At 43.1% G+C, this 20943-nt stretch overlaps 1 protein-coding gene across 7 annotated transcripts; it reads left to right on the plus strand.

Moving 5' to 3' along the window:
- Window positions 1-18056, plus strand: sh3tc2 (SH3 domain and tetratricopeptide repeats 2). Of its 7 annotated transcripts, none has more exons than XM_019884330.1 (23): window positions 1-295; window positions 555-639; window positions 4780-4875; window positions 5359-5457; window positions 6802-6933; window positions 7573-7700; window positions 7846-7951; window positions 8059-8202; window positions 8982-9177; window positions 9317-9390; window positions 9582-9777; window positions 10002-10138; window positions 10259-10309; window positions 10880-11184; window positions 11454-11648; window positions 12042-12902; window positions 12990-13210; window positions 14211-14377; window positions 14511-14688; window positions 14772-14922; window positions 15476-15598; window positions 15675-16100; window positions 17135-18056. In XM_019884330.1, exons 3-23 carry the CDS (start codon window positions 4842-4844, stop codon window positions 17759-17761), a joined length of 4551 nt encoding a protein of 1516 aa, XP_019739889.1. In that variant the 5' UTR covers window positions 1-295; window positions 555-639; window positions 4780-4841; the 3' UTR covers window positions 17762-18056. The 7 variants fall into 7 exon arrangements, with proteins under 7 accessions (XP_019739889.1, XP_019739892.1, XP_019739890.1 ...); XM_019884333.1 differs by lacking the exon at window positions 4780-4875 and adding an exon at window positions 728-768 and having other exon boundaries at window positions 2-295; XM_019884329.1 differs by lacking the exons at window positions 1-295; window positions 555-639; window positions 4780-4875 and adding exons at window positions 4301-4566; window positions 4637-4779 and having other exon boundaries at window positions 15675-15825; window positions 15904-16100.
- The last annotated feature ends 2887 nt before the right edge of the window (window positions 18057-20943 follow it).

Genomic DNA, 20943 nt, shown 5'->3' on the forward strand with positions numbered 1-20943 from the left:
AGGAAGCGTTTATGGTAATGACGTTGTAGGGAAGTGAGAGAGCCACGAGGGGAGGAGTTAACGTCCGCTGTCAGTGGCATGCGGTGCGGGACAGCCTCTGAAGCGTTTAAAGGCAAATGCAAGCAGACGCTGACGTGAGCGAACAATTCGGAACTCCTCTTACTCTTTCTGCCCTGCGGGTTTCAGACAACGTCAAGCAGCGATCGCTGGAAATGCATGGCCAAACGCAGAAAGAAATCAATACGCACACGTGTCAGCACAAGAGAAATTGCTTGAAGAGTGGAACAAAAAAGAGGTAAAAACAAAACAACGACTTTCGCTTTAAACATGAAAGCCTTGCTCTTTCTCAATGTCAGAAAAGCGCTTGTTATCATATCTGAACCTTGTACTAACCATAAACTCCCAAATGCCATGCATGAAATTGATTTGATGTGCTCTACTAAAACTGCAGTCTTATGTTGTACTTTGTTGTCCTGTAATGAACAGTTTAATGCCAAATACTGTCTAACCTGAACACTAAAGCAACACTTCAACTCCAGTTTGTTTGTTTGTAGTCCAAATGCCACTCTGCAACAGTGGGAATCTCCCTGCAGGGAACTCTGTCCTAGACCCACAGGCATGCAAGTGAGCTAACTGGGGGTAAGTCTAAAATTATATACCCTTTGTCTCATATTACCAAACCACATATTCCAAATCTAAAAATCACGATTAAAAAAAAACCCCGCAGACTTCTCTCAACTTTGCAAGACCATTGATTTACATAACCAGGTATCACACATGTTTCTTATTAGATTGCCTGTTATTTACAGAGTGGCCCAATTGCACTTCTGGCATCAGTGTGTGAAGGATAAGTTAACTCATTCATGGTGTGTGAACACTGACAAGGCTACACAAGCTGTATCTGTGACTTATCTTGTTTTCAGTGACATGAGACCTTATTGACATAGTTCAGAGTGTGCTGCCATTTATGAGAGGAATCGGTTTGATGTCCCAGCTGTCAGGAAAAGTGCAGCTCGATCCACACAGCTGTTCTCTGAAGAGGATATTGTGACTTTTACATCACAACGACAAGTCACATTCCGATTTTGGCGATCATTATTTGTCTTTTAGGGCCGGGTTTTTGTACTATAGACAACTGTTGTTTCCTGTCCCCCCTTTGGTTTGGAGCAGTGACCGAGCATGTGACACTGTCACCGGAGCAGAGATTTTATTAGATTAGACACAAGCAGTTGCACTCTGAGAACAAGCCATTAATTTAACACTCAATGGCACGATATATTCTGACCACTCGAAATTGATGGCACTGATCTCTCCCTCTGACAATCAATGCGCAAAACAGGGAAAGACAATCAGGTACCTGTGGTTAGTGTACTGCTGAGGGCGTAAGAGATTTATTTGTCTAGCCTAAATAATGGTTTGATAGCAGACAGTAAGAACTACAACTTCTAGAGCTCTGAGCAAACAAGATTCACAGTCAAGTGTCAACTTTACACACAATTGGACAAAATTGTTGGTACCCTTCCATTCCAGAAGGAAAACTCACACTCACTGAAATAACTAGAATCTGTGGCCCAACATAATCATTTTCAAAAACACAAATGAAAGTGGTCTAGGCAAAAATAATGGTGTACCCCTGACTTGATATTTAACTATGCAATATTTGGAGGCAGCCACCGTCATCACACAATTTTTGTAAGTCTCAATGAGACGAGTGAGCCTGTTGATAGGTATGCTGGCCCGCTCCTCAGCAGTGAACTTTCTCCAAGTGTCTCAGCTTTGAAGGGCAGCCACCGACAGACTCCACATTCAGCTCATTCTAGAGACGTTGAAAATAATTTAAAGCAGGGTTCAGTTTAAGGCCACTTTAGAACACTTCAATGTTTTGTTGTTAGGCATTCTTTTATGTTTTTACCTGTGTATTGTGGGTCCTGGGCAGCATGTTTTGCACCAGAATGCCTCAGGATTTCATTGTACCCTGCACGTATTAAAAACATCCTGTGCCAGATTTAGTACAGCAGCCCTTGAACATAAACGTGCCTCCCCGCCATTTCACAGTAGGCACAGTGTTCTTTTCTTTATACTGAATTCAAATGGCTTCTATTAGGATAGAGCTGAAGTGACCTGGCAAAAAGCAGTTTTGTCACAAAGGACATTCCATCACGAGCTTTGTTGCTTGTCAGAATGCATTTTGGTGCAATTTATTTTGAAGTTATTTCGGTGATCTTTTGATGGAAAGGCACCAACTGTTTCATTTGTGTGCATGAATTAAGTAACTCATTAATGGGGACTCACTGAGGTGATGTTCGTAAATCTAATTGTATGGGAGCAACATCACGGGTCTGAAAATGCTGTGTAGTCTGATTGGAACATTTATTAGCCGGTGTGAAGTTTAGCCATCCATCCATTTTCCGTGCCACTCTTTTTCATAAGGGTTGTGGGAAACAACCATTTCGGATGAGAAGTGGGGTACACCCTAACCTCACCAGTTACTTGCAGGGCAGAATATTGGATAAAAACCATTAACACTCAAATTCACACCTGTGGGAATTTTAGAATGTTCACTTGATCTAACATGCATATTTTTATAATGTAGGAGGAAGCCGGAGTACCCCGGATAAAACCCGTGTGAGCCAGAGCAGACCAAACTCTCCACAGAATTTTTCCAAAAACAGTTCGTCCTGATTGCAAGGCAAACATGCAAATCACTCGTTCCGCCGTAAGGCAGTTAAAAAGAAAAGTCAGAGTACTGTTATCCCTCGCTATATTGCGCTTCATTTATCGCGGCTTCAGTGCATTGCATTTTTGTTTCCAAAGTACTGTATTCAGAAAAAAAATGCCATATGACTCAGACGTTTTGTACATACCTGTATGCATGATTGGTTCTCGACGTGACGTCGACCAATGACAGCACGAGTGGATTTATTCCATGAGTTGATTGGCTGCGCATCTTTGCAGCCCCGCCCAGCACCTTCCCTTGTGTCTCGTCACGCTGTTGACTCTCTGAATTGAAGAGTGCTTTGGACACTCACACACTGGATTCGGGGGGGAGTAATTAGGCTTGTACGAAAAAAGCTGCACATGTCTCTTCGCCTCCTCTTTATCAATTGCGATTAATTGTCTTATCATAAACACATCGGCTACGCAGGGAAAGCTGGCCAGGAGCTAGCTAGAGGCTAACGATGGCTACACCGTCAGAGCGTAAAGAGAGGGCCTCACTCAGAAGGCAATGCGGAGTAATTATTGTAAACATCGCTTTTTAAATAAATTTGTTCATGCTTGTAATGTAATTGTGTTGGTCAAAATTAGTATAGGTGTGCTTTTGATATCATAACACTGTGACTGTGGATGGTATGTTAAACAATGATTTATCGCCCATGATCCTTCTTTGCTAACGTGTGAAACTACTGATTTTGAGTGATTTTGACTGTAAGAACTAAATGTTGTTTTGTTTGTTTGTGACTGAAGATATATTCCTTTAAAATTTAGCCTTCAAATGCATTTTAGTGTTTCTTCTTTAAATGTGTGCTTCCTCTAAATGAATTGTGGTAGACTATTAAGAATACGACATTCATGAGAAAATGGCAGAAAAATCTCACAGCTATCAAAATATTCCCCTTTGACACACATTAATAATAAATTATCCAATGACCCAATGAGGAACTTATTTTCCATTTTCCTGATGTGAAACATTTGTCTTTCATTGCTTTCTGTTGAGTTTGCTGCTACAGGTTGCTTGTTTCTATAAAACAATAAAACATTTGTTAAACATGAATACAGTAAATGATGACTTTAAGACATATCCAGATGAAGAAATACTGTTCAGTATCAGTAATGGTGGGACTATTTGTTTGGACTAGGTAGGAAAAAAATGGAGCAAATTATGAATTTGACGAAGAGCCGCATAAAGTCTTTTATCCTGATAATCGGCAGCTCTATTTGTATCCCATCCTGAGCCCCAAACAATGATGCACCTTCTTCATTTATGGGTGCAGGATGACTGTGCCCTTGTGTGTTTCTTACTCATCAGAGGGCAAAGAGATTTGGGACGTGGATAAACTGATCCTTTATCTATACCACCATGTTGCTCTTCCCTCTCATTTGCTCTGACCTTGCTGCCTGCCATTTCATGGCTTTGCCTTTCTGTGCATATCAGCAATTAGCCCAGCAATTCACACAAAAGACACACACAGTCTCTATTGTGACACACATTCTGAGCATATTTTAACAGTCCACCCCTAACACCCCCCCTCCCCCCCTCACCGCCACCCCCAAACACACGACAGAGGGAAAACCTCTGTGAGGTCGGAACCCCCCACCCCTACACACACATGAATTGAAGAGTGCTTTGTGCACTCACACACTGACTGGGCAGGGAAAGGGAGAGAGAGAGAGGGAGACGGCGAGGGAGAGGGAGAGAGGCTGGTGGGTGGAGGTGGATGGACACAACGATACGGTGGGACTGCGGAGTGGAGCCAGACTAGAGACGGAAGAAGAGATGCAGCTTGTAAAGAAGGGACATTCAACCCTGACTGAGGAGGGGAGGGAAAGACCAAGCAGGAGAAGAATGTGAGTGCAGAAATAGGAAAGGGAAGCGGGCCTGTCCAGCTGAGAGGAAGAGAGTGAATTGTTGTTCCAGAGGCAGGAGGGGAACTGATGGGATGGCATTGATCCCTGGGAGCTGCCGCTTCTTGGGCCAGATGGCGTCTTGTTGCTGCAGACCACTGCTCAACTCCTCCTGCTGTGGACCCCTCATCAAAATGTGCCTCTCCTCCTTCACAGGTCGGTCCCAACCCACTTGGCCCCCCCCTTCCCTGTCATGACTAGTCGTGGAGTATAGTTCTATGTGCAACATGGGTAACACACTAAGCCAAGAAGGTAAAATTGAAGGGCATGGTGTGTTTTTATGTTCTAGAAGCATGTGCGCCTGCAAGTGTGGCCCCAGTGGTTCTGTCGGTGCTGTGTTTTGTGTCGTGGGATGGAAGAGAATGGGCTCTTGTCCTCTCCAACATCATGTCATGTTGCATTGTGTGGCCAAGTTGTGTATTCCATTGTGTCTTTGTGAAAGCTTTGCAGGATACCTTAGCACTGACAGCATGTTGAAAACTAAGGAAAGCGCAGTTGTGACTGTAATTTGTTCAATGTTTGTCTGAAAACGAGTGCGCACTCAGGAATCATTGGTTGTGTGCGTCGGGAGGATTCTTTTGACGTCACCCGATGTGTGCTCTCAATGCTGTCGTATCCCCTCGAGCCAAACCCTCCTTACTAACGTTTTATGTTAATATCACCTGTCCCATCCCTTCCTGTTGAGACGCAACAGTTTGTATGAATAGCGCTGATATGGTCCGTTCCTCTTCACAGATATATCTCCTGCTGAGCTGGATGCCTTGTGGAGGGAACCAGCATATACTCTAGGGGGGACCCACGAACACTTTTCAGGAAATTACATCATGACTGAAGGTAGCCTGTGTAATGCAGCAGATTGCTTACTGCGCTTTTCATAATCATATTTGTTTGACAGACTTCCCCAAGGAACAAACAGACAAATCATTGAGAAAGTGTTCATGTACATTCTTTCTGCTTTATCGAACAAACCATGGGAATCCTCTGACCTCATTTGGATTAGCAATACTAAGCATCTCTGACTGACAGTGATAGCAAAACAAGAACAAAAAAAAAACAAACTACTCACCCTTTAATTTATGGTGGAGGCATAATGTATGAGGAAGTCAGAGAGGGAGGATTGCTGAAAGTGAGTGTCGTGTGTTGCGCTTTTTTTTTTTTGCCTTCTTCCCTATCTTGCAAGTGTAAAAAAGTTAATCACTGTGGAATAAACCTTGAACCAAATAGATTTTGGACTAATTCGTGACTTTGACGTGATAGACATGCAGAGAAGGATTACTACGACCGTATGGAGGTGTGTCACATTCAGATGAAACGCCGATCATCTGGTGCAGGTTTCGCACTGTGTGTGTGTGCGTACGTGTGCTTCTGTGAGCGCATGACCATAAATGAAAGAAAAAGCAAAACACACTTCAATTTAATAGAAGCTAATGGAGTGGTAAATCCTGTGAGCTATGAAGGGGTGTCATGCATGACAGGATCAGGATAACCTTGGTGATCATCATGTCATTGCAGCACACTTTGAACAGCACTCTTGACCGCCCTCGAGATAACATTCGTTACATTACTTTCTTTATATTAGACGCACATCTTTAATGCAGAGTAGGAAACAGAAAATATCAATTACATACTGTACATTCGAGATGGTCAAAATTATTGGAACAACTTGGAGTTGCAAGAACTGAAAAATTCACTGCCATGGACATTTATAGTCGTCAACTGGAATCTAACTACCGGTACTTTACTGGCACTGATTTATATTCGTCAAGTGTGGGGTTTCTCAATTCAACTCAGCTAAAATGTGCTTGTTTGTAGGGCCATATGGTTTATAGTTTGAGGTGGCAAAAAGGCAAAAAGGTCTACTTTTATCTGATCGACCAATTTCTTTTCACAAAAAGCTTGTTTTTGTCGCCTTTTGGTCCAAAGCTGTTTTTTTGTGGTTACACTCACCCATGTTCTATTGTTGATGATGCGAGAATCGGGGTGGGGTGGAGGGGTGGGGGTGTTACAAACAAACTTTTTATGGGGAAAGAAGCAAGTCTACCTTTTTGTTTGGGTATGTTCTGCACATGTCAACTCTAAAAATTAAGATTCAGGTTGTATTTTTCTGTAAAAGTGAATTTCAAACGTTGAATCCGTTCTTACGTGGTGTGGTATTAATAAAATGTGGTCTTCTATCAGGCGTAGGTGAGGAGGAGGATGGCCCCGTAGTGGAGTCAGGTGAAGGAGAACCAGAGCCAAATAACTACTGGAAGCGAAAAGAGGCATTTCTTAAAGGAAGTCGGATGACACTGGGCGAAAAATGCTCCTCAGGTATTTTCTGATGCTGCACTTTACACCAGGAGTACTGAATAGATCCCGTATGGTATTTTAATTGAGTTTGTTGTTGCTTTGAAAGAAAAGGACATCTTCAAATGAATATTACGGTAGTATTGCATGTGGCCTTAATGACCTCGATAAATGGAGCTTTTGACACGGTGAAAATATTGTTTGTGACTCTTGGAAGCTTTGTAGTTTTAGTGCCCCTGCTTTTCACCGTAATGGACTGACAGACCTGTACTATATTTTGACTAATGAAGGGGTTTTAGTCAGGCAGCATACAAACAGGGCAAATTTACGTACTCAGCATCTTTGGCCCATCACACCCTGCAGTTTCTGCTTTTCAAATGGATTTAAATGGCCACACGGAGAGTCCAGTCAGCAATCTAATAGCATTGTTATTCCTCAAGGGACTATGGTGGTTCTCACAGAGCATCTCGCTGTAATATGAGCTGCCATAGAAAATCATTAATGAACTTCTGAAAGTTTTTATCTTGCTTGCAGGCAGTAAAACCAGTCCGCTTTTACTTTTAGTATGCTTTATGGAAACAATAAGTAACTTTTTTTTGGGGGGGGGGGTGGCTGAGCTTTCTTTCTTTCTCACATCTAATTGACATAATTTGTACTGTCCAGAAGTTACACTCCTTTTCACTGGACGCCGACGCTCCAGTGAGGACCCAGACCGGGCTCTCCAGGAGGCCCTGCGCACCCGACTCCGAGTAGTGGAGAGCAATAGCAAAGATGTCATCCAGCTGTTTAAGGTGAGTGAAAATGATAGACGTCAATAGATTGCAGAAACATGGCTGTGAATATTTGCATTTTAAATAACGCGGTGAGGTGCGTGGTGTTACACAATGCAGTGTAAAATGCATTGGTCGATTGTTCTGTTCGGCTTTGTTCTTGCAGGACCTATCTGCACGTCTGGTGTCTGTTCATGCGGAGAAGGACAGCTTTGTCCTCACATTTAAAACTGTAGAGGAACTCTGGAAGTTTTCGACATATCTAGCATTAGGTAAGTTTTCTTTGAGTCTAATTTGTATATTAGTGTTACTTTCGTCAATATTGATGTCCACTGATTTGTGTTACCATTCTGGCTGTTATTATTGACATTATTGACAGGTTACGTGGCACGGTGCTTGGAGAACTTCCTGTGTGATCAGTCCTTCTGGCTTGAGCCAAAACTGCTCAGCGACTTGGAGATTAATGTAAAAATAGATGAGGATCATTTGGCCACCCTCTACCTTGAGCTTTTACTCCAGGAAGGTAGGAAATAACACACACAAAGTGTGTACCTAAGTTTTGTTTACTTGTCCTCATGAGTTATTGTTAAGCCTACTTGGGTATTTGAAAGATGCTATGCAGGTGCAATTCTCATAACTTCAAATGTATGTTATTGACCTAAATCTTGTAATTATTTACGCAGGGGTTCAATCAGTGTAAATGATTGAAGTCCACTAAATATACCTGTCATTCATAATACGTTGGTTCTTGTACCTTCAATACAGTCTTTTGCTTCAACACTAGCAATTTTATCATTTCAATAATAACAGCTGTTAAATTTGATTGCTGTAACTGGAGATGCCTGACCCTCATTAATATAATAAAGCCTGTTTCCTGTCAAGCAAATTAGTTTTACTGTTGTAGGATGTATAGCTTCTATAGTAAAGCCTTCTCATGTCCAGACGTTATTCTCATCCGAATAAATCCTTTGTGATGCTGAGCAGTCGCATTTCGACTGATGTGACCTTCATATTTTTCCACATTGTAAGCTCTTTGCTTTAACACCAAAGCTATTACTATCCTACTTGTTGAACTGCAGACTTATGCAGGGATCATTTCAGGAATAAAAAATAGTTCCTCGGGCAAAGTAAGACTGCAGTGCTGCCAAACTGTGACGAGATTTACTTTAACTTAATTGAGTTGGTTTTAAACATCCATCATCCATGTCTAAGGGACACGGGGTACAAAACAGAATAAAAACACTTGATATACTGTATTTTGAGTTGTCTAGAGTGTGCATTCATGAATTAACATTATTACAGGATCTTTCTTTGCGAAGGCACTGTGCACAAGACATGACGAGGATGATGAAGATCAGCTGTCTTTCAAAAAGAATGATCTTCTCATGGTGAAGGACACAGGACAGGAGGACATGTGGGAGGGCACATTGCTCACCACTGGCCATCATGGACTAGTGCCAGTCACCGCCACTCAGCCGCTTCCCTACCCTTTCTACCAGTAAGACCTTCTCGATTTGATATTCTCGATCGCGAGTTGATGATGCAAGATTAAATTCTTGCTTCATCTTGACTTGGTGTGACTATGTGCAAAAACAAGCGGTATAAATGTCTACTAATCCATTGTCCCCATCGGTCAGGTGGTTCCTGAGGAATTACCCGGGCTATGCAGGGTGCTCGCCAACAGAAAAGGAAGCGTTTGAACATCCACTTGGTAGAATCACGCACGCACGCACACACACGCGCACACACACACAATTTGAACATCCACTTGGTAGAATCGCACACACACGCACACACACACACACACACACACACACACACACAGTGACACACTAACTCCCATTCTCACCAAGTCATTTATGGCGACTCTTATCTTTTTTTTCTCCCTATCAAACTTGCCAGTGACAGGTTCGTGTGTAGCCGTGGTCGACTACATTCCGTTGGTTCAAGATGAGCTCCAGCTAAATCAAGGGGACGTTGTCGAGATTCAAGGCCTCATGGTGCGAGGCCTTGGCGTCTTCATCGGAAAACACTCCTCCACTGGTCGGACTGGCTTTATCCACAAGGCCCACGTGCAGCCTCTGGACACCATGTCGCTGTAAATAAGATTCAATCCCATTGCGCAGTATTGCTTGAAAGTTATTGGTCTGTATGTCATTTCCACACACAAAGCAATTCATGCTGAATAAAACCACCAGTTACCTCGCGTTTTCCTACTAACTTAATGCATGTAGCATAACTGCACTCTAGACGGGGTGGAAAGCATGAGAAGACCGGGACCACAGTTCAAATGAGAATGCTGCCTTTGTTTCTCTTGTACAGACAAAGACATTTGGTCTTTCTGACCGAGGAGGAGCGAGCCACACTGGCTCAAACCAGCCTGTTTAGCTCCGAGCCGTGTGATAGCAACCTCCTGGAAAGGCTCTTCTCATCTGACATCAGCTCTGTATACAGGCTAGGTAAAGCTCGAAAGACTCGTCATCGTCGGCTTGTAAAATAGTCACAAAATGAAAATATTCTGGTGTCAGTCGTTGCTATGAGCAGGAAATCTTCAACCCAATGTCCATCTGTGTTTCCAGACAGGCTGGATGAGTCTGACTTCATGTATATCAGGAATCGGCCCAAACGTGGTAAACACTTGCTTATTTGTGTCTTACAGTTGAATACGGTTATTTTTGAATGGATTAATACTACACTTATGCCAACTCTCATTTATCAGAGGGAACTCTTTTTTTCTAAAATTTTAACATTCATGCCTGCCATGCACCTAAAAGTAATTTACCGGTACTGTTTAGCCAAAACACAAAAACAATCAAGTTGACCCCACCTCATTGCTGGCTTGTTTTCTTATTGTCCAGAACATCAAGGAATAAAATATAAAGTAACGTTTTTTTCTTACCTTCTCTATTCTATGGATAATCACATATTTTGTTCCCTTCTGACAATGTAGTGATTCACATAACTAACTTTGATGTACTTTTTCCCATTAACGGTCGCAATCACATTGGTTCTGTGATTGAAAGACGGCCGGTCCATGACTTGATTTGTATTCCAGCGCCTCTTGTCACACTGAACAGGATAAAATGTCGAGAAAGTGGATGGACTGGCTGTGTGGCACTCGCATTAAACAAGCTTTGTTTTTTTTTTTTGTTTTTAATCCCTTCATTTGTGTTCCTAAAATAAACTTTCTTCCTTCTCAGATCACAAGGTTCCTTCAAGCACTCGCCAGAGTGTCATGTCGGAGAGAAGCGGCGGAACGCCTCCGTACCACTCCTCCCCCCGCCCATCGCTATCGCACTCGTCACCTCGCGTGTCACTCTGTCAGTCCCGCAATGCTCTGGCAGAGGAGGGAGAGCACCTGTCCTTCACTTTAGATGACACATTCAGAGAACTCGGTGAATTCCAGGAGGACCCGCCTCTCTTCTTGGAGGAAAACATTTGGGAAGGGGACGAGTCAGAAATTAGTGACCCAACGTTGATCCTGCTAAACCATGACCAGTTTCAGGTCAGCAAAGGTGCAATCCACCCACTTACAGTAATCACTTGCAAGCCAGGAGCTAAAATGTATTTTGTTTGCTGTCAGGCTCGGACTCGTGCATGACTCATTGTTGCGTGATCATTTTTGCAGTTAAAAGTTGCCAACACGTGACTTCAGATACCTGCAACACCGAATAATGCTCATCGTAATTGATGTGATTCCAATTCATCATTTTATACTTACGAATCAACATCTGCAAGGAGACTCTTTTGATGTGTTTGTTTGTTTTCCCCTAGGAAGACTTCCTTCCACTGTATGACCTCGAGTGTTCCTTCCTGTGGGTGACCTTCAATGGGGAGGGCGAGAGTGAACTCTCCGGTCAGCTTGAAGGTGTAAGGGAGTGTGCAAAGCGGATGGGAATGCATTGGGCACGTCGGCGAGCGTGCTTCCTCTTGGGAAGACTCTGCGCCAGGAAGCTCAAGCTATCGCAGGTCATTTATATTAGATACACCTGATCCATTTTTTTGTTTTTAATCAATGTGTTGATTGTCTTTCGCTCAAAGGATTAAAACCTACTCATACATATGTCAACAATTGCCTTGGGTCCAAGTTCAAAATCGAATGAGATCCAATACAGGGGTTGTATTAAAATGAAAGATGATATTTCTCACTTGTAATTGACACTGACAGGCAGGTATCAATTCAACAGTTAGTTTATTAGCCTGGTAGGTTGTGACATAGAACTCCATTTTGTGTTACTGAGAATGGTCTATTCTGATGGTGATGTATTGAATATCATTTCGATGCAAACATTGCTATCCATTGAAAAAAAAAAAATCTGTTCATGGATCATTTCTGATCAAAATTCTCCCCTTTTACTTTAGGCTCGTGTATACTACGAGGAAGCTCTGAGTGTTCAAGTGGACAGTTTTCGTGACACACCACTGTTGATCGCTCTCCTCACCAATCTCACAGCCATCTACCTGAAGCAGCGTATGACAGACAAGCTGCCCCTCACCCTGGAAAAGGCCAGCGCCGTGCTTCTCTGTCTTCCCAAACATACCTACACGTCCTCTGATGAAATCGAGCTGCTGAAACTGCTTCTGAGGAGGTCGATGGTAACGGGGGATAAATATCTGGAGGCCCGTGTGTGCTACCTTATCTCCAGCCTCTTCCTACTTCTAAGGAAGCCTGATGACGCTCTTCCCTTTGTTGAGCGCTTACAATTCCTCTCCTCAAGTCTCTCGGCGAACGACGGATCTGCGATAGCACCTCTGGACCTCAACTGGCTTTTGAGCTTGCTCTATCACCGTAAATACATGCCTTATCTGGTGCTGGCTTCTCTGAGCCTTGATTCAAGACAAGACCACTCGCTCCATGACGCCTTCCAGAGGATTGAGAGGTTTATCAGAAACTCTGCTCGCCTGAACCCGTTTTGGAAGGAGGAAACCTCCCTGCTCCCTGCCCAGGTTGTGGTTTACCTCCTGCAGGCGCTGGCTATAGCTGAGAAAGAGGGGGACTTAAAGCCGCAGAGAGACCTATGTCTGGGCTTGGCCTCAGTTTACCAGCAGTATGGCGCCCTTGATAAGGCTGTGTGCTGTGCTCAACGAGCGGTGGAGACTGGAGGCTTCATCAATGAGGAGGAAGGCTTTGAGGCCTCTGTGCTGCTTGGCTGGCTGCTGGTATTAACAGGCCAAGCTGAGAAGGCTCACGGTGTCCTCCAACCATTGCTTGTCTCGCTTCAGGTATAAAAACACTCGAAACTCATTTCTGTTTTTGCTTATTCGTTGAAGAGTACTTATGTTTTGTTTTCATGTTCAACCACTTGGCAGGGATCAGATAGCTCCACTCAAAGAGGTGTCATCCACAACCTCTTGGCTTTGTGTCTGAGGCAGCAAGGCCGCATACCAGAGGCAGGCTGGCAACTCCACTCGGCCTTGGTGATATCCCGGGAAAGTGGAAACCAGAGGAATCAGGCCCTGGCACTGGCCAACCTGGGCTGCCTGGCACTGGATACTGGGGCGTCGACACTGGCAGAACGTTTCTTGGTCAGGTCAGATACCCTACTTCATGATGCAATAGAGACAGGTACAGTGAAGAGAACACAGTACTTTCAGTACATAGAGGGCAAATGTCATATTGTTAGCACTCAGAAAGATATATGAGGTAAAAGGAAGCAGCCGACAAGCACCCCAACATAGTTGTAGAGTATGATGAAATCCACCACAATATCTTAACAGTCAGTCATAATTTCACTCGGGTCTTGAATTGCATTTCTTCATTCTGTGCAACTGGTCATTATACACCCCTTAGTGCTACTCAACAAAGAAGTGTAATTTCCAGACTACAAAGCTCACCTGATTAGAAGCTGCAACACATAAATGTAGCCCTGAAGACAAATTTGGCCATTTATTAGCCATGGCCCTCCCTCCACGTTATAAAAAGTAGATAATTGCAAAGAAGTGGTCACAGTGATGAACTTTAGGGAGCCGGATTCGCTGTGCGCCTGTGATAGCGCCTGCCATCTATTGCCAATGAAGGTGGGAGTCAGTAGCCATTCAGCAGAGAGATGGGGGCAATTTCATTGGTTATATGTGGCAAGACTAAATCTATTGGTGGCTTGAAATTCGCCAGTAAAAATTCAGAAATAAACTATTTGTAATCTGGAGTAAATATGTAATGCTACATTGTAAGCTTACAAGACTTTGAGGAGTAGCTGAAGTCTGACTAGTTAACTGGGAAAAGTAAAGCACTAGGTTCGTCGTTATTGGAAAATGTGCTAATTTTGTTCCTGGCACCACTAATTCGGATTGATATTGTTATCAGGATATATAATTGCGAGATTTTTGTCTCTCTCACATGCCTCTTGGTCAAATCAAAATAAAGAACAATTCTGTCACATGTTCAAATGTCTATTGTATTTCTATTGTAGAAGAAAAAGCTTGTTGACTTTTCTCAAGATCTTGCCGGTTGAAATTTCCAACAGACTTATCTCACAGCTAAGTAGTCCTTTGCAACTGTATTCTAGTATTTGACACGAGTTGTTTTTCCAGATCTCTGCAACTTTTTCTGGGACTCTGGGAGAGCCCCACCGATGAAGAGCATGTGCAGACCTTCCTTTGGCTGGGGAGGAGTTACAAAGACAGGGGGAAGAGTCACCAAATCAGGGCCTCTTATGAAATGGGACTTCTGATTGCGCTGCATGCTAGAAATTTGCCCAGTAAGTTTGACGAATAAACACAAACGTCAACGTGACCCTAATTGTACTTTGTACACCCTCTAGTGGCGAAAAAAACTTGACAGTCACAGCGTTAAATATGTTGCATTAAAAATGTGCTGTAATCCCTGCCTAGGTCAGTTAGTGGTGGCGAAGGTGCTGAGTCGGCTCTATTCCGACCTGCTGCTTTACGGACAAAGCATCGTCTATTATGAACACTGTGTGTCAGTAGCCAGAGAGCTGAAGGATAAGAGACTCGAAGGAGAGTACCTTGAAATATTAAGCAGCCTCTACCTCTCACTAAATACCGAAAGGTGAGTTTGAATCCAAATTCAGCATTTCACAACATGTTTTTTGATGACAAACGACCAAACCAGTTTTCAAACGTGTGGTACAGATCGTCTCGTAAATCTTTGGATTACACCAAGCAAAGCCTGAGGATTTCCATTGATTTGGGCAAGAGAGAAGAAGAGTCTGAGACCTGGTTGCAGGTGGGAAGGATCTATTATCTCATCCACGAGGATGAGCTGGCTGACATGTACCTGCAGGTGAGAAGGGCTGGTAACGATACATTTATGATTGCATGATGTCTGCTAGGATCAGAAATTTAGGGATGCTGACAATTTCAGAACACATCTGAGAGGGGGATTTTCGGCGCAGGGGTGGCCATCACATTTTGTTGCTCAATAAATGCGCACACGCAACTTTAAGTCTGATAAGACATATATGCCATTTACACACACACACACACACACACACACACACACACACACACACACACACACACACACACACATTAAGCGTTGTCGAAAAATATTTTATTCCAATTCAAAAATTACAATGGTAATTTTTGACTACCTGTTACACTTCCTCGCTTGAAAAACAAAACATAAGCTAACTGCAACATATTAACATCATTTATAGTGTGGGTGTACCCTGCAGCTTACTGCCCGAAAACGGCTGGGATAGGTTCCAGCACGCCCGCAACCCTTGTGAGGATAAGCGCATCAGATAATGGATGGATGCAAACGACTATGCTGTTGCTTATCGTCAGGATCAGTGTCTTATTTTGTACAAACCTTAAGTATGATTGATTGACAGGCAGCAGTGAAGACAGCCCTGAGAATGAACGACCCTCATTTCTCGATGAGCATCTATGAAGAAGCGGGGGACGTCTATTTTAAAGGACACAGGAACAGGATGGCCTCATTACCTTTCTACAGGGCAAGTGGAAAACACTATTTGTTCAAAAGTTGCTTTTGAAATGTGTTGACATTAATTTTTTGTTATTTTGTTAAAGGATGGCAGTTTACCTTTTTCCCGAAGTATCAGAGACACCCATTCGGAGTTCCGCTTGTTGAGTAAACTAACAGAGCTGTTAATGGAACAAGGGGAACAAGAAGAGGCTCTGCAATACGCTACGCTAGCTGTTGAAATAGCTAACAAAACAGGTGTGAGCAAGGCCACGGAGCTTGACTCTACAATCGGCTTACAACTTCAGAACAGCGACTCCGTTATCGTTTTTACAGGTGTGCATATAAATGAGCGGACAGCCTACCACCGACTGGCGACAGTTTACTACAACCTTCAGCACTATGAGATGGCTGAGAACTACTATCTGAAGTCCCTGTCGCTCTGTCCGCCCGTCATGCAGCACCCAAAGGAGGCTCGCTACTTCACTCAGGTCTACTGCAGGCTGGGAAATCTCACTCTGCACAAGCTCAAGGTAAGACAGGGACAATCACACCAATGGTTCCTTTGTGCAAATGCTAAAGGACGAGCATTCACAGGGCCTTAGGTCGCACCTACTAATTAAAAATAAATAACAGACACATAAGCCATACCAATGCAAGCGAAAACAAGATCTGTCATCGATCGACTTAGTCCAAACTCTTGTGCAGTGGCTCACTTTTCAACGGCCAAGTCAATCACCTTCACCTTAAAATGCTACATGATAGCCATTTGGAAACCCTGGAAAAAAGTGACATTTGGCCATTACATGATCTGATGAGCGGCCCGGTGTCCAGTGCTCAGCGTGTCGACCTCACAGTGCAGAGGTACCGGGTTCAATTCCAGCTCCGGCCTCCCCGTGTGCAGTTTGCATGTTGTCCCTGGGCCTGCGTGGGTTTTCTCCGGGTACTCCGGTTTCCTCCCACATTCCAAAAACATGCATGGCAAGCTGATTGAACACTCAAAATTGTCCCTAGGTGTGAGTGTGAGCGCGGTTGATTGTTCATTTCTGTGTGCCCTGCGATTGGCTGGCAACCGGTTCAGGGTGTCCCCCGCCTACTGCCCGAAGACGGCTGGGATAGGCTCCAGCACCCTCCACGACCCTTGTGAGGATAAAGCGGATCAGAAAATGGATGGATGGATGGATGGATGATCTGATTCGACTTGACACTAGCTTAGTCTCGTACACTAAACACAGGACCTCTTTATCCACCTAAGTCTGCCATGAGGGATATTATTTTAAAAATTTTCCATTCACTGTAAGTTTCATTGTGAATTGTTCACGCAGTTAACAGTCTTTCGGGAGTGTCAGGGATTTAGTAGTGTACAATTTCAATTTTTTCATTACTGTTTACCCAGTCATAATAACACCTTTGAGGATATGTGCAACAAAAAAAAAAAATCCCAGCAATACCATGTCCACGCCCTCATTAAGCTTAACAAGCTTTTCATTTTTGTTTGTTTGTTACTTGAATTCTGATAGTAAAACATGATGCATTTCAATTCTAAGGCTATACGCTTCCTCTCCAGGATTCGTTTGATGCGTTGGGTTATTTCCACCTCGCTCTGGCAGCCGCTCTGGAGGATCGAGCAAACCCCGAGGCTCTATACGTAGTGTATATGAAGTTAGCGGAGATCCACGGCAACCACATGCCTGACGCTCAGCTATGCCAGCTATACAGAGACAGAGCCAATAGCTTGAAGAGAGTTCTGTCAGGGGCAGAGGACTCCGCTGTGAACGAGGAAATTGGAAAGGATACAAGTGAACACTGTGACAGTGACCCATTCCCAAGAACTTCTGGGATACAAGTGGATACCCACAGAGACGCTGAAAGACTGAATGAAGTTAACGAAAGACAGCATGACTACATTCCTCCTCGTGACACGAACAAAGAGATTGGTGACGCCACTGCATTTATCAGCTCACAGTCTTACAGTGAGAGTATTTTGACTGAATCTTTTGACACAGCCAGAGAATACATGTCAGACTCCTGCAGCTCCACGGACACTGTGCAAACTTCCCCGAAACAGATAGATGGGAATGATTTGACCAGTAACACAAGTCTCGAGCCCGACAAGGAACTGGTCACGGATCCACATCTTCATCAGAGAGACCCCGCTGACAGAGGCAGCGGGGTAGATAACCTTTCATCCTGAGTGGATTCACATGCGCACCCTGTGGGACTTTGTTCTTTATTTCCTTTGTCTCTAGACATATGTGTCTGAGCCAGTAAACAAAACACTGTGTTTCAACTAAATGGCACTTATTTATTTAGAATTAGATGAGGGTTCTTATTGGCTTTAAATTGTCTTTTTATGAACATTGTCACGATGAAAGAGTTTTTCTATGTCTTTTATACCTCTGCCCCATACGTCAAAGAATATGTTAATAAGACTACAAATACATTTTAAAAGATGACAATTCTAATAAATTATTTTTCACTAATGTTGACAGTGAGAACACTCAAGAATTATTTACTATTTATTGACCTTGGGTGCTTTTTGTGACAATTGCTTGGTTCCAGAGGCGATACCTTTTGGAAGGGCATGTGCTCAAAATTAAAAGGGCCCGAAAAATGGGAACTCCTTTGCAGTTGCCAACCAAAAACTATCCAACAGTAGATCAGCAATGCTTAGCTTTAAGCTTTGAGTGTACTGCCTTTGCTAATCTTGAAAGGGCATCTCTGACCGGTTGCGCAGCTCACGCTGTCCTCTTCTCTCATTCCATTTTTGTTTGTTTATTTGTTTTGGACGGGCAGGGTGAAGCAGCATTTTGCTTGTGCTCCTGGAACTGGACAAAGTGGTAGCCTGGAGACTGACTTACCTGACTCTTCTCAGGCTTCTTGACATACTTGATGTGACACTCTGGTATCCTGACGATTTTGATGACGAACCAGCACACGAGAATCTGTAGCTGCTCTCAGCTAAGGTCTCCGCGGACAGATATAGAGATGGTCCGTTGACGCGATCATAGTGACGATGCTTTTCAATCCTTCTATGTTAGATCGTCCTATAATTGTGAATCAGAGTTCATCAAGCGGCATAACATGACTTTTTTTTCATAGATTGGACAAAATAAAAGAAAACTACAGCAATAAATCAAAATGACTCTTTAAATGGATGGAAACAAAACAAACATCTCAACAAAAAACGGATTTATATTACACACATGCTATTATAAAATAGCGATGTCACACACAAACTTCCATGTTTTTTTCTTTTCTATTTATTTATTTATTTTTTGCTCTTGTGACTTGTTCGAGTTTATTTCAAGTATTTTTTTTCCAATGGGGTTCTTCCCACATAAGACAGAAATAACGAACATAAGACAGAAATAACGAAATCATGCTAGCTCAAAGAAAAGCAATTCTAGACGTTGTGATTCTTTAGTTTAGCCAGATGGGGGCAGTCTTGGTTAAAAGGTGGTTATGGCCAGTGTGCCACATCAGCTGCCCAAGTTATTTGCAACAGGTGAAAGACACTGAAGTCTAACGAGCTTGCCCAGTTGTCCATCGTGCTTGTACAATATTTTGTAAGAGAATTTGAAAACTCTGTGGAGGGGACGTCAAGTAAACAAGTCAGGAAGAGCATAGTCAAACGTTTTGCAAAATAAAATGCATGTGGATATGTACTTAATAAAGAAAGCAAGTACCCCTCAAAACAATTGAATGGGGGGCGGGGGTTAACGTGTTGAAATTTAACAGGCTAAAGAGTTTGCACACATGACCTGCATACTGAACAGCCCCGCAGTTTCTTCCTCCCCCACAAGCATAGCAAATCCAAACCTCTATTCAACTCTGCCAAAACAAGCACAGAGTTGTGCTTCCTTTTTTTTTTTTTTTTTTTTAAGTATTCCCAGAGTTACCAAAATATTCTTTATGCCCAACGTTCCATTTAATGCAAAGAAGGACTTGGAAAACCACAGGAAAACACACTTGAAACAAACAAAGTCAAACCTGGAACGGCAATTCCTGGCCGTGTGGTGGAGGGTGTTGCTTGTAAAGTGGCTGAAGCTGAAATAACAAAAGCAACGTTTTGTCACACTTACGCTGAGTGTTTGTAAAAGCCAGCGAATTGTTGAATCACTTTTGTGTGTGCAGATTAACAACACTATTTGTACAAAGTAAATAGTTAAATTGACTGTTGTACCTACGGTCAATGTAAAATCTACAGGAAGACATATATATCGAATATCTTGCTTTATAAACAGCACACCATAGGAAAGGATGCTTCTAATTAGCTTTATCAAATGATTTGAGTTTTAAAAAATAATAATTAAATATTGAATAAATATCTCATTTTGTAATCTGGCGGTAAAAAGGTTAGCAAAACATTTCCGTGCTGCAAAATCATGTTTCTATGTGCAAAGGGATCCCATTTCATAGTAGAAGGCGTGAGATCATGCTTACACATTTGTTGGTACGGTGATGAGACTCAGATGGAGCTGTGTTTAAGTAAAACAGTGTGCGAGTTTTGGAAAATAGATGGAAATCAGACATTTAGGCAGAACCTGTGAGCTGGGGACGTCTGAGCGCAGGAGATTAATCAGTAGCTACTCAAGTACCTACCTACTCTAGCTTTACTCCACAGACTTAAAAAAAAAGTCTGACTGTCAGTGAGCGGTCACTTGGGAGAGGATCCAACTTCATGCAGGCCTGCACTGGATAAGCAGTTAGCAAATGACAGATGAGTGAGCCGCCATGTGAATCGTGTCAGGAGAATGTGCACGATTAGAATCAGCAGTTTGCACTGATGCACACTCCTCAGACATCAAAGGGATGCTAAAATGGCACATCCAACATTTTGAGGAATGAAATGATGTTGTCGTAAATCTGTTATTGATTATGTAGTTTTAGTCACAGGCTGATCCAGCGTTTGCGAACTTCCTCGAGGCAACTCAGAATGTGACTGGCTGACTAGCGTGTAGGGCCTTTGTAAGACTGTCCCGCGATTTCTGGACAGGCTCCTAATATGACAGCGTCCTGGGTTATCTCCTTCCACACGTGGGTCTGTCTTGGACAGTTTGGCTGAAATCAGATTTCCATTCACATTTGAAATCCAGCCACGGGGTCTGTTTTTGACAGTTTGGGCAGAAACTCACAAGTCACATGCTGGAAATCAACGGGCTACAGACCATCGTTCCAATAACGCAGCCAATTTAGAGCAGTTGGATTTACATCTCTGGAGTCTGGGTCAATGCAGTGTAGATTGGGGGAAGGGTGGAGTCGGTAGTTGTGTTGGATGTGTTCCATGATCTGTGGTTCGCTGAATTGGCAATTGGGTCATTTGCATATCTCATTTAAAACCTTTATTTCATTTTCAAAACATCATTGAGTGCA

The sequence above is a fragment of the Hippocampus comes genome, unplaced genomic scaffold (assembly GCF_001891065.2).
Source record: "Hippocampus comes isolate QL1 unplaced genomic scaffold, H_comes_QL1_v1.1 scaffold156, whole genome shotgun sequence".
NCBI lineage: Eukaryota > Metazoa > Chordata > Actinopteri > Syngnathiformes > Syngnathidae > Hippocampus > Hippocampus comes.